Source organism: Bubalus bubalis, chromosome 5 (assembly GCF_019923935.1).
Source record: "Bubalus bubalis isolate 160015118507 breed Murrah chromosome 5, NDDB_SH_1, whole genome shotgun sequence".
NCBI classification, from domain to species: domain Eukaryota; kingdom Metazoa; phylum Chordata; class Mammalia; order Artiodactyla; family Bovidae; genus Bubalus; species Bubalus bubalis.
The window spans coordinates 25,872,561-25,886,235 of record NC_059161.1 but is presented as its reverse complement, the minus strand read 5'-3'; the positions used below and the strand labels follow the sequence as shown (position 1 = coordinate 25,886,235).

General features: G+C 38.6%; 1 protein-coding gene across 8 annotated transcripts in view; it reads left to right on the top strand.

Annotated features, from left to right (window-relative positions):
- KLHL20 (kelch like family member 20) overlaps positions 1-13,174 on the top strand; it is a 68,969-nt gene extending 55,795 nt beyond the window's left edge. For all 8 annotated transcript variants that reach the window (XM_006063650.4, XM_006063652.4, XM_044942822.2 and 5 more), the window contains 4 exons: positions 4,882-5,015; positions 5,627-5,835; positions 9,353-9,459; positions 11,625-13,174. In XM_006063650.4, coding sequence (XP_006063712.1) covers positions 4,882-5,015; positions 5,627-5,835; positions 9,353-9,459; positions 11,625-11,709 — 535 coding nt within the window. In that variant the 3' untranslated portion in view covers positions 11,710-13,174. The remainder of the gene's footprint in view (positions 1-4,881; positions 5,016-5,626; positions 5,836-9,352; positions 9,460-11,624) is intronic.
- Positions 13,175-13,675: the final 501 nt, after the last annotated feature.

Below are 13,675 nucleotides of genomic sequence, written 5' to 3'. Positions count from 1 at the left end.
ATATCTTATATGGACTATAAAGTATTTTGTATATGGATTCTCATTAATTCTTGAAGTATACTTAGGGAAATATTAGTGGGCTGCCTTGAGTTACTTTATACTTTTATAGATCAGTGAATTTTGGTGAAATAGATTCTATTCTTAATTTCTTGCTCCCTCATTTTTTTGTCATTCTACCGTAAAGATTAGGTCTTGGAATCTCATGCACTTAATTACTGGCAAGAGCATACTATGCTTCATCCCCTCTTCTTCTTTTTTTATTTATTTTAGTTGGAGGCTAATTACTTTACAATATTGTAGTGGTTTTTGCCATACATTGACATGAATCTGCCATGGGTGTACATGTGTTCCCCATCCTGAACCCCCCTCCCACCTCCCTCCCCATCCCATCCCTCAGGGTCATCCCAGTGCACCAGCCTTGAGCACCCTGTCTCATGCATCGAACCTGGACTGGCAATCTATTTCACATAAGATAATATACATGTTTCAATACTATTCTCTCAAATCACCCCATCCTCTCCTTCTCCCACAGAGTCCAAAAGTCTGTTCTTTACATCTATGTCTCTTTTGCTGTCTTGCAAATAGGGTCATTGTTACCAACTTTCTAAATTCCATATATATGCATTAGTATACTGTATTGGTGTTTTTCTTTCTGGCTTACTTCACTCTGTATAATAGGCTCCAGTTTCTTCCACCTCATTAGAACTGATTCAAATGTATTCTTTTTAATGGCTGAGTAATATTCCATCGTGTATATGTACCACAGCTTTCTTATCCATTCGTCTGCTGATGGACATCTAGGTTGCTTCCATGTCCTGGCTATTATAAACAGTGCTGTGATGAACATTGGGGTACATGTCTCTTTCAGTTCTGGTTTCCTCGGTGTGTATGCCCAGCAGTGGGATTGCTGGGTCATATGGCAGTTCTATTTCCAGTTTTTTAAGGAGTCACCACACTGTTCTCCATAGTGGCTGTACTAGTTTGCATTCCCACCAACAGTGTAAGAGGGTTCCCTTTTCTCCATACCCTCTCCAGCATTTATTGTTTGTAGATTTTTGGATAGCAGCCATTCTGACCAGTGTTAGACTTCATCCTCTCTTCTTAAAAAGAAATGTTTTGAAATAGCATTTACTAATAGTGTTATCATAATTAAGTGGACGAGTTTAACTCTGTCTTAAAGTTACAGGTAACTCTTGAAAGCAATGCCAGTTCCCTTTTATGTTTGTCAGGACACTTACTTCTCCACTTTGAAAACTCTATGCAAGGGGATTCTGGGAAGACAGTTGATTTATAATGTGTTACGTTCAAGTGTACAGCACAGTGAACCTGTTATACATATATATATATCCACTCTTTTTTAGATTCTTTTTCCATATAGGGCATTACAGAGTATTGAGTAGAGTTCCCTGTGCTACACAATAGGTCCTTCAGATCAGATCAGTTGCTCAGTTGTGTCCGACTCTTTGCGACCCCATGAATCACAGCATGCCAGGCCTCCCTGTCCATCACCAACTCCTGGAGTTCACTCAGACTCACGTCCATCGAGTCAGTGATGCCATCCAGCCATCTCATCCTCTGGCATCCCCTTCTCCTCTTGCTCCCAATCCCTCCCAGCATCAGAGTCTTTTCCAATGAGTCAACTCTTCGCATGAGGTGGCCAAAGTACTGGAGTTTCAGCTTTAGCATCATTCCTTCCAAAGAAATCCCAGGGCTGATCTCCTTCAGAATGGACTGGTTGGATTTCCTTGCAGTCCAAGGGACTCTCAAGAGTCTTCTCCAACACCACAGTTCAAAAGCATCAATTCTTTGGCACTCAGCTTTCTTCACAGTCCAACTCTCACATCCATACATGACCACTGGAAAAACCATAGCCTTGACTAGACGGATCTTTGTTGGCAAAGTAATGTCTCTGCTTTTGAATATGCTATCTAGGTTGGTCATAACTTTCCTTCCAAGGAGCAAGCGTCTTTTAATTTCATGGCTGCAGGTCCATCTGTAGTGATTTTGGAGCCCAGAAATATAAAGTCTGACACTGTTTCCACTGTTTCCCCATCTATTTCCCATGAAGTGATGGGACCGGATGCCATGATCTTCATTTTCTGAATGTTGAGCTTTAAGCCAGCTTTTTCACTCTCCACTTTCACCTTCATCAAGAGGCTTTTGAGTTCCTCTTCACTTTCTGCTATAAGGCTGGTGTCATCTGCATATCTGAAGTTATTGATATTTCTCCCGGCAATCTTGATTCCAGCTTGTGTTTCTTCCAGTCCAGCATTTCTCATGATGTACTCTGCATATAAGTTAAATAAGCAGGGTGACAATATACAGCCTTGACATACTCCTTTTCCTATTTGGAACCAGTCTGTTGTTCCATGTCCAGTTCTAACTGTTGCTTCCTGACCTGCATACAGATTTCTCAAGAGGCAGATCAGGTGGTCAAGTATTCCCATCTCTTTCAGAATTTTCCACAGTTGATTGTGATCCACACAGTCAAAGGCTTTGGCATAGTCAAGAAAGCAGAAATAGATGTTTTTCTGGAACTGTCTTGCTTTTTCCATTATCCAGCAGATGTTGGCAATTTGATCTCTGGTTCCTCATTAATTATCTATTTTATATATAATAGTCTGTATATGTCAATCCAATCTTCCAGTTTATCCCTCCCCTGCCCTTACCCCCTGGTTATCATAAGTTCATTTTCTGTATCTGTAACTCTGTTTATGTTTTGTAGATAAGTTCATTTGTAGCCCTTTTTTTAGATTCCACATATAGACAATATCATATGAAGTTTGTCTGTTTCTGACTTCTCTCAGTATGACAATCTCTAGGTCCATCCATGTTGCTGCAAATGGCATTATTCATTCTTTTTTATGTCTGAGTAATATTCCTTTGTTGGAGAAGGCAATGGCACCCCACTCCAGTACTCTTGCCTGGAAAATCCCATGGATTGAGGAGTCTGGAAGGCTGCAGTCCATGGGGTTACTCAGGGTCAGACATGACTGAGCGACTTCACTTTCACTTTTCACTTTTATGCATTGGAGAAGGAAATGGCAACCCACTCCAGTATTCTTGCCTGGAGAATCCCAGGGACAGGGAAGCCTGGTGGGCTGCCGTCTATGGGGTCACACAGAGTCGGACACGATTAAAGTGACTTAGCAAGCAAGCAAGCAATATTCCTTTGTATATATGTACCACATCTTCTTTATCCATTCCTACTGATGGACATTTAGGTTGCTTCCTTGCCCTGGCTATTGTAAAGTAGTGCTGCAGTGAACACTGGGGTGAATGTAAGTTTTTGAATTATGATTTTCTCTGGATATATTCCCAGGAGGGGGATTGCTGGATCATAAGGAAGCTCTGTTTTTAGTTATCTGAGGAACCTCCATGTTATTCTCCATAGTGGCCATACCAGTTTACATTCCACCCAACAGTATTGGAGGGTTCCCTTTCCTCCACATCCTCTCCAGCATTTATTGTTTGTAGATTTTTTTGATCATGTCCATTCTGACTGGTGTGAGGTGGTACTTCATTGTACTTTTGATTTGCACGTCTCTAATAATTACAGATATTATCATGTGCTTTTTAACCATCTGTATGTCTTCTTTGGAGCAATGTCTGTTTAGATCTTCTGCCCATTTTTTGATTGAGTTGTTGTTTTGTTTTTTTTTTAATTGAGCTGCAGGGAGCTGTTTGTATATTTTGGAGATTAATCCCTTGTCAGTTGCTTCATTTTCAAATATTTTCCCCCATTCTAAGAGTTGTCTTTTCATTTTGTTTATGGTTTCCTTTGCTGTACAAAAGCTTTTGAGTTTGTTTAGGTCTCATTTGTTGATTTTTGTTTTTATTTTCATTACTCTAGGAGGTGAATCAAAAAAGACCTTGCTGCAATTTATATCAGAGAGTGTTCTGCCTATATGTTTTCCTACAAGAGTTTTATAGTATCTGGTTTTACATTTCGGTCTTTAATCCATTTTATTTTGGGGTATGGTGTTAGGTTGTGTTCAAATTTCCTTCTTTTACATGTAGCTGTTCAAGTTTTCTCAGTACCACTTACTGAAGAGACTTCCTTGTGAAGCCCTTCCTAAATTCCTGATTCATGGAAACATATGGTTAGTGTGGAAAGTCACTGAGTTTGGGGTGGTTTGTTACACAGTGGTAGATAATTGGAGCACTGGTACTGTTATCTCAGGAACTCTGGAACTGCTTCTCAGAGCTGTGACTAAAACTTCCAACAAGGCTTAGCTTTGGAAGTGCCAGAAAAAGCTGCTGCTGCTGCTGCTGCTGCTTCAGTCGTGTCCGACTCTGTGCAACCCCACAGACGGCAGCCCACCAGGTTCCCCCATATCTGGGATTCTCCAGGCAAGAACACTGGAGTGGGTTGCCATTTCCTTCTCCAGTGCATGAAAGTGAGAAGTGAAAGTGAAGTAGCTCAGTCGTGTCTGACTCAGTGTGTGACCCCGTGGACTGTAGCCCACCAGGCTCCTCCATCCATGGGATTTTCCAGGCAAGAGTACTAGAGTGGGGTGCCATTGCCTTCTCTGAGAAAAAGTCTAGAAGCTGAAATTAACTGTGACAGCCAGAGTGAAGGGCCATTGCTGAGACAATATCGACAGGGTTGGCAAACAAATGGAAAGTGTCTAGTCTTTCCTTTTGGCAAAATCTAGTAGAGAGCCACCTTAGCAAAGGACAAATGTAGTTTTCAGATTTCTAGCCACAGCATCATAAGTCAGAATACTAATAACAATAGAAAATATGTTAGATAATCACTATACACTGGACCGTAGCAAATCTATATATCTAACATATCTTTAGCATGATTTCATACCTTATGGAAACAGCTTCACTTAACAAAAACATGCGTGCAGTCTTTGGTTTCTCTTACTGCAGGTATGATCCAAAGGAGAACAAGTGGACTCGGGTGGCTTCTATGAGTACCAGAAGACTAGGCGTAGCTGTGGCTGTGTTAGGAGGGTTCTTATATGCTGTAGGTGGCTCTGATGGGACATCTCCACTCAACACAGGTTAGTCCCTTCCAAAGTCAGTCTGGTTCCCCCAAATCAACACATCTTTCTTAGGAGAGTCCCCTCACAAAAAGTATAAGACGTCCATGTTATCCTATAATTTATTAAGAAAATTATTTTTCCACTAGGAGAGTGCAACTCATAGCTGTTCATCAGGTCTTCTGCAGCCATAGTCTACTGGTGTATTTCCTAAGTATTTCTTTCTCCCTTAGTTTCACAAGTTACTGGGAATTTATAGCATTTATATAATGCTATATAAATTAACATTATATAAAAGCTAGAGAGAGAAACTTATTACTATAAACCATTTTATAGCTATCCTCTCATTTAAACATACAAAGAGATGCCACAAGTCACCTAGCTTAGAACTAGGTACTTTGACTCCAACACATGTCCTTTCCACCAACCATACCTAAAAGAAATCAGTCCCTGATGAGAGTATAGTGGTATTGTCCAAAGGTAGATGAGTCTTTCTCAAAAGCAAAAATCAGACTGCTTATTGGAAAAAAAACAAACAAACATGTTATCAAAAAGCAGAGTAGCTATGAAGAAAACTAGAGGTGGGAGGAAATGATTGAACAGTCACTTACTGGTTTTTCTTTTCCCTGCAGTGGAGCGTTATAATCCTCAGGAAAACAGATGGCACACCATAGCCCCTATGGGGACCCGGAGGAAACACCTAGGCTGTGCAGTGTATCAGGATATGATCTATGCCGTAGGAGGCAGAGATGACACTACAGAGCTTAGCAGTGCTGAGAGATACAACCCCAGAACTAACCAGTGGTCTCCGGTGGTGGCTATGACATCCCGCCGTAGTGGAGTAAGTGCCTGGCTACTGGAAACTGAAAAGCAAGCACCAAAAGAGGGAGGGCTGTGCAGAAGAAGTCTGATCTGTAAAATATAATACAAGGGGCACAGAGGGGGTGCACTCTGGACGCAGAACAACCCCTATTACTTTTGTACTGGAAAAAAAATGTTAATTTCTTTTGATTACTGTTATCCCAAGAAGATACGTAACTTATATCCAATCATATCTTTACTTAGAGAATTCCTTTTTATGACTTATTTTTATTGAAGTATAGTTGATTTACATTGTTTATTTCTGCCGTATAGCAAAGTGTATAGTTATATTCTTAATACTCTTTTCCATTATGGTTTATCCCAGACTACTGAATATAGTTCCCTGTGCTATACAGTAGGACCTTGTGGTTTATCCATTCTATATGTAATAATTTGCATCTTATGTTTTATCTTATAATCAGTTGCTTCTTTGAAAGCCATCTCCCTGTCTATCTACTACGTTTCCTAATTTTACTCATGTTCATTGATATCTATCAGATATATGGGTTCATCTATACCTAATGAAGGTAAATATTCCTACCTAATGTTTCTAGGTGATATTCTAAGTAGTTGACATACCAATGAAATGTTTAGGCAAAAACACATCTGGCCCCACCCCCAGTCTACACAGACTGGTTTGAGTCCATCCCATCTATAGTATAGATGACCTGTGTCGTGGTCTAGACCATGAACAATGACCTGTAACTACAAGAAACTTCCAGAGTGAAGTGTAGAAGTTATCCATTCTAGGAGATTTAACCAATAAACCATTGATCCCAACAGGAGCTCATCAATGCAGGATTAACAGGTGGGATAACCCAGCTTTAGCTAACAATTTCATAATCTGATAAAAGGGAGTGAATTCTGGTTTGCAAAGATCCAAGAACACCACCAGTGGGCATCAGCTAGTCAAAGCATTCACATGCCTGTGGCTCTTTATTAGTGTCAACAGCAGCTTCTTTGTCATGTTCCTATTGTTTTCACTGCTACATTGTGTTGATTATATATTCACTCATTTAGCCAATACTTATCAAGTACTTTCCTGGTGCCTCAGACGGTAAAGCGTCTGCCTACAATGCGGGAGGCCCAGGTTCTAATCCCTGGGTTGGGAAGATCTCCTGGAGAAGGAAATGGCAACCCACTCTAGTATTCTTGCGTGGAAAATCCCATGGACAGAGGAGCCTGGTATACTACAGTCCATGCGGTCACAAAGAGTTAGACATGACTGAGCGACTTCACTTTTCTTTATCAAGTGCTTACTATGTGCTGGAAAAGGTCAATTTTCATTCCATCCCAAAGAAAGGCAGTGCCAAAGAATGTTCAAACTACTGCACAATTAATTGCACTCATCTCACACTAGTAAAGTAGTTCAGAATTCTCCAAGCTAGGTTTCAACAGTACATGAACCGTGAACTTCCAGAAGTTCAAGCTGGATTTAGAAAAAGCAGAGGAACCAGAGATCAAATAGCAAGGATCTGTTGGATCATAGAAAGAGCAAGAGAATTCCAGAAAAGCATCTACTTCTGCTTCATTGACTGTGTGATCACAACAAACTGTGGAAAATTCTTCAAGAGATGAGAGTACCAGACCACTTTATCTGCCTCCTGTGAAACCTGTATGCAGGTCAAGAAGCAATAGTTAGAACCGGACATGGAACAGACTGGTTCAAACTTGGGAAAGGAGTACGTCAAGGCTGTGTATTGTCACCCTACTTATTTAACTTACATGCAGAGTACATCATTCAAAATGCTGGGCTGGATGATGTACAAGCTGGAATCAAGATTTCCAGAAGAAATATCAATAACCTGAATTATGCAGATGACATCACCCTTATGGCAGAAAGCAAAGAGGAACTTAAGAGCTTCTTGAAGAAGGTGAAAGAGGAGAGTGAAAAAGCTGGCTTAAAACTCAACATTCAAAAAATGAAGATCATGGCATCCAGTCTCATCACTTCATGGCGGATAGATGGGGAAACAATGGAAACAATGACAGACTTTATCTTCTTGGGCTCCAGATGGTGACTGCAGCCATGAAATTAAAAGTTGCTTGCTCCTTGGAAGAAAAGCTATGACCAACCTAGACAGCATATTAAAAAGCAGAGACATTACTTTGCCGACAAAGGTCCATCTAGTCAAAGCTATGGTTTTTTCAGTAGTCATGTATGGATGTGAGAGTTAGACCATAAAGAAAGCTGAGCACTGGAAAATTAATCCTTTTGAACTGTGGCATTGGAGAAGACTCTTGAGAATCCCTTGGACTGCAAGGAGATCAAACCAGTTAATCCTAAAGGAAATCAATCTAAATATTCATTGGAAGGACTGATGCTGAAATTGAAGCTCCAATACTTTGGCTACCTGATGTGAAGAGCTGACCCTGATGCTGGGAAAGATTGAAGGCTGGAGGAGAAGGGGACGACAGAGGATGAGATGGTTGGATGGCATCACTGACTCGATGGATGTGAGTTTGAGCAAGCTCTAGGAGTTGGTGATGGACAGGGAAGCCTGGCATACTGCAGTCCACGGGATCACAAAGAGTCCGATACAGTTCAGTGACTGAACTGATGTTCAGTATAACTTGATTCCTATCCTCAAAGAGTTCCCAATTTAGTAAAGGAAATTAAAGTGTTTACAGCTAACTAAGGTTTCCCTGGTGGCTCAGTGGTAAAGAATCTGTCTGCAACGCAGGAGACATAGGTTTGATCCCTGGGTTGGGAAGATCCCCTGGGTAAAGAAATGGCAACCCACTCCAGTATTCTTGGCTGGGAAATCCCAAGGAGAGAAGAGCCTGGAGGGCCACAGTCCATAAGGTCACAAAAGAGTCAGACACAACTTACTGACTAAACAACACAGAAGACAAATCCTCTACTAGCGGCCTGTGCGTTATAGGAGAACATGGGAGAGTATGCTTAACACTTTTGGAACAGTGAAGAGATTTACCAGAGTAAGTTACACGTAAAGTACCATGAAAGAAGAGTAAGACTTTCTAGAAAGAGGGAAAGAAAATATCAGGGAACAACACATGCAAAAGTATGGAGGCATTTAAAAAGTATGTTATTTTCTGGGACTAGCAACTAATCTGATATTAATGCAACATAGATTACATTAGAAAGTGAGGTTAAAAGGAAGGAAAGTATCGATTTCTGAAGGTCCTGATATAATAAGGACTTTAAATTTATCTTTTAAAAGAGAATTTTATTGACAACTTAGGTAGTGGATCAGAACAGGCAAATATTCTTGCTCACTCCCAGTGAATGTTTTACCTAACATTCAAGAAATAAATGTTTTCAACTCTGTGTAAATATTCTAGTTGGGATATAATTTTATAGTTCTCATAATTAAATAACTTTTGTGATTACTTTTTTCCTTCTGTGTTCAAGTAAACCAGAATGTAAGGCCATAAAGACTTATCTGTTATTAAAGAGATTTATCTAGAAACCAGTCTAAATTTCGTAGTGATTGTCTAGCTTCTGCAGCAGCCACCATGTTTTGGTCCCATAGGTTGGCCTGGCAGTAGTGAATGGACAGCTTATGGCTGTGGGAGGCTTTGATGGCACAACGTACTTGAAGACAATTGAAGTTTTTGATCCCGATGCCAATACATGGAGGTAACTTTTAAGCTATGTTCAAATCACCTCACTGCTGACCTGAAATTCATGGGCTTGAGATAATAGTCTATGACCATCAAAATCAGGATGGTCAGTACATTGAATTACCTCTGGCAATATGTTGAAAAGGACTCAAAGTTACCCACATCCGATGGCTTATTTTGACCTCATTGCTGTAAAGGGGCTGATATCATACAAAATCCCTCTCTTTGGTAACTGTTCAGTTTTAAAATTAGAGATAGCAAAGACCGAAAAAAACAATCTCCTTGCTAGGCACACCGTGTTCAGCTCAGGAAACTAAGGCACTGAGAAATAAAATGACCTGCCTAAGCAAGTTAGTGAGCATTAGAATTAGAACCTGGACCTTTGTCTCCCAATCTGTCATTGCAGTTTTTATGCCCAGGAAAAACAAATCGCAGTTACTCTTTAAAAAATGTTTCATTTTAAAACTGATATTTTTCCTTGAGTTTTAAAAATACTTAAATATGTTATTATTCTATTTTAAAGTCTGGCAAATTTTAACAGTCACTTTTAGAGAAGAGGCTACATCTTAGGAGAGTTTAACTAAGCTAAACTGTATTTATAGGTCTGACTTGACTTTGCTTTTAAATCGTCAGTTGTCTTAACAAATCCTTCCCAACTAATTAAGTAGTTCTTACAAATTCACATCATCAGGTAACTCTTGAATTGATTTTAAATATTCAAAAATGTTTACAAATTTAGCAAAGTTCTCTTAAACCTTTCAACTTAAAATCTGAAGTCAATCTTTGTTCAGTCATGCAGTTTTTCTTCATTCACAAAGCTAATCTGATAGATGCTTTAATATTCCAAAGTCTCTTAAAACACTACAGGATCTTAAAAGGTCTAATATATAGTTAATTCTCAAATTTAATATAAAACATTAGGAGTATGGGTTTGAGGTACTTTATACTAATATCTATTCTACATACTAGCTTTTCTAAGAAAATAGTTTGACCTCTGAAGCATTTGCAGGTTTCTTTCTCAGTAAGACGGACTTACTTGCCTAAACAAGTCTGTGTAACCATCTCAGCAGTTGAGATTGCACATTAACCACAGATAACAGTCTGGACATGAGATCTGAGGCAGCTTTGAAAGACTTTTTCATGACCATGCAAAATAAGCTGACGTCCTCTATAGTCACTATTCCAGAAGGGACAGTCTTGGAAGTCCATTCCTGCTGCATTCTAAGTATTTCTAATTGAGAACCTGTAACTACCCACCCAGGTTTTTGCCATTAGTTTATAATATTTAACTCATAGGTTTACTGGGTTCTTTCATCCCTGGGAAAACCACTTTGACAGATACCTGAATGACATTCTTTGGATTCTGCATCTCTCTCATGCTCTGCAAGGCTCAGTGGTCACAATACTAAAGTCAGACTTATAACATTGTCGCACTCTTTGCTTCTACCTCCCATTTTCACAACCTCCTTCATGAAGTAAAGGTTTACTGAGTGTTCTAGACCCTAGGGATACAAAGGTGAACAAAACAGTAAGCATAATTTGGGAAGACAGCCAAATTTATTTCTCACTTTCTGACCATGATCCTATGTAAGGACTTGTTTCTCAGCAACTATTACTAATATATGTTTGTAGTATTTGACCAAGTGATATTCATGAAATTCTTAAGGACCAACTGTTGAGGGATTATAAAGTTTTCTTTATAATCATATCCAGTTTTGTTCCATAAAGCTTTGACAAGACTTCTAAGAGTCCATACAGAACAAAAGGATAAAAATAACTAACCAAAGGTTAGGCAAAAGGAAAATGTAGGTGGGGAAATATTATAGCCAGGGTCAAAATTAGCCACAAAAATGTAGAATATGTGATACTGCATAATTGTTATTCAGTCTAGATGTAGAGTTATAAAGTTATAAGGCAAAAAGTGTATATGGCACTTCTCTTAAAATAGTATTCTGTAAGTCAGAGGATTTAGTTGGTGTCTGAAATAATTCTGCTGCTTTCCAGTGCTCAGTTCCAGCTCTTAATCTTTGGAAGAGATGTACAAAGCTAAAAATATTAGTTGTGATAGACAAAGAAATGTTTTATTAACATTTATGTTATGGAAGAAACAATGCTTTTTTCAATTGGAAATCTGATGGTGTTTCTTTTTTTTTTTTTCTGATTGTGTTTCTTTCTTTGCAGGTTGTACGGTGGGATGAATTACCGTCGGCTTGGGGGTGGTGTAGGAGTTATAAAAATGACACATTGTGAATCCCATATATGGTGAACACACAGAAGACGGTCATGTATATCTTCCTCTGTATTCTGGAGCGCTTTGACTTTGGAGCTTTGTACAGCTCTAGAAAACACTAAACAAATCTTATTCTTTGCCGGTGCCTCAACATGTGGAAATACAAATACAGTGAAAGTACTTCACCTGCAAGATGCCACCTTTGCACAATAATTTTTGGTTCTGTGCAGAAAAATATTTATTTTCGGTTTTAATTTATCATGGGACTTTTGTTGTTGGGGGGTGGTTTTTTGTTTCTGTTTTTGGATTTAGCCTTCCTCCCATCAAAAGAAAAAAAAGACAAAAAAAAAAAATTTCAAACAGTAAAACCTTATTTTTAAGATATTAAGTTTGAAACCACCAATAAGGGAAGAGGGCTATATGTGATCTAGTTGTCAGTTCTGAGCACTCCATCCACAAGACTCTTTACTACTTACAGAGACATACCAATGACAAAGATAGGAATACAAAGTGTATTAGTTAGCCATCATTCTTGCACTAAGCACCAGAAGACTTGAAAAATCTAAAAAACAAAAGAAACATCTCATTTAACTAGGATAATTCAAAAGGAATATTAAATCGATAAAACCAGGACTCACATGCCAAAGTTCTCATCAGTGGAAGCTCACATCTTGTTTCCTTCCATATAAAACTTGTTTGCCGCTATATTTAAAGTCTTTTTTTCAAATATTTTCATTGAGTTTCTGCTAGATCTAGAGCTCTGCTCAGTGCCTCTACAAAACAGTGCACAATTCTTATACTGTCTTGAGAATCCCCCGGTAGAATCACGTGCAACTCTGCAAGAGTTTTTGCTCAAAAACATTACTGACTGAAGCAACTTTCCTTTCTATTTCTTATTGCTACTAAGGACCAGCAGGGAGAAATGTCCTCTCCCCAGCAGTGAATACTGTTATGCAATTTACACTTGATGCTCAGGCCTGCTGAAGCTGAGGCTTACCTGTAATCATAGCCTTCAAGGGGATGAATTCTTCAGTTCGTCTAATAGTACGCTAACGAGTGTAAAGTCACTTGAGGCATTTTATTAACAAAATCTTGGTTCTTTTATAAAAACTATATATCATTATCCTCATACTATACAGCCACTGTTACTACTACTCTCAAATTGCACTTTCTGGTAAAAAGCTAACATTTTTAAGGAAAAAAAGATACATATTACAGTGGTTTAAGTTTTTTTGTTATTGTGTTCATAGATCAGTTTTTTTCAATGTATTTTACAGGAAAATCTTTGAATAAGACTTTAACCACAACCAAAAGGAATAATCTTTTCTCCCTCCCCTCACTACAGAAATGTTTGGCAACATTTGTGTTTACATTTAAAGATCATTTGCACCTTTACAAGGAAAAATATAAGTATTTGGTAAATAATTGTTTACATGTATCATTTATGCTTTTTTCTAGCATGTATAACTTTTTAAAATAAAGGTAGTACTTACCATAAAAATTTCTGGTTAATGCTTTTTTAATGCCTGTATCTTTACTAGTTAATTTAGGTTTTTCTGTTTCTATATCATTTATATTTTCTATATGTAAAGTTATAAGTACTTTCAACCTGAAGGAATAAAGGGATTGATAGCTAGAATTATTAATTTTTATTATATATTTTATCAATAACCTCACATATGCAGATGACACCACCCTTATGGCAGAAAGTGAAGAGGAACTAAAAAGCCTCTTGATGAAAGTGAAAGACGAGAGTGAAAAAGTTGGCTTAAAGCTCAACATTCAGAAAACGAAGATCATGGCATCCGGTCCCATCACTTAATGGCAAATAGATGGGGAAACAGTGGAAACAGTGTCAGACTTTGTTTTGGGGGGCTCCAAAATCACTGCCGATGGTGATTGCAGCCATGAAATTAGAAGACGCTTACTCCTTGGAAGGAAAGTTATGACCAACCTAGATAGCATATTCAAAAGCAGAGACATTACTTTGCCAACAAAGGTT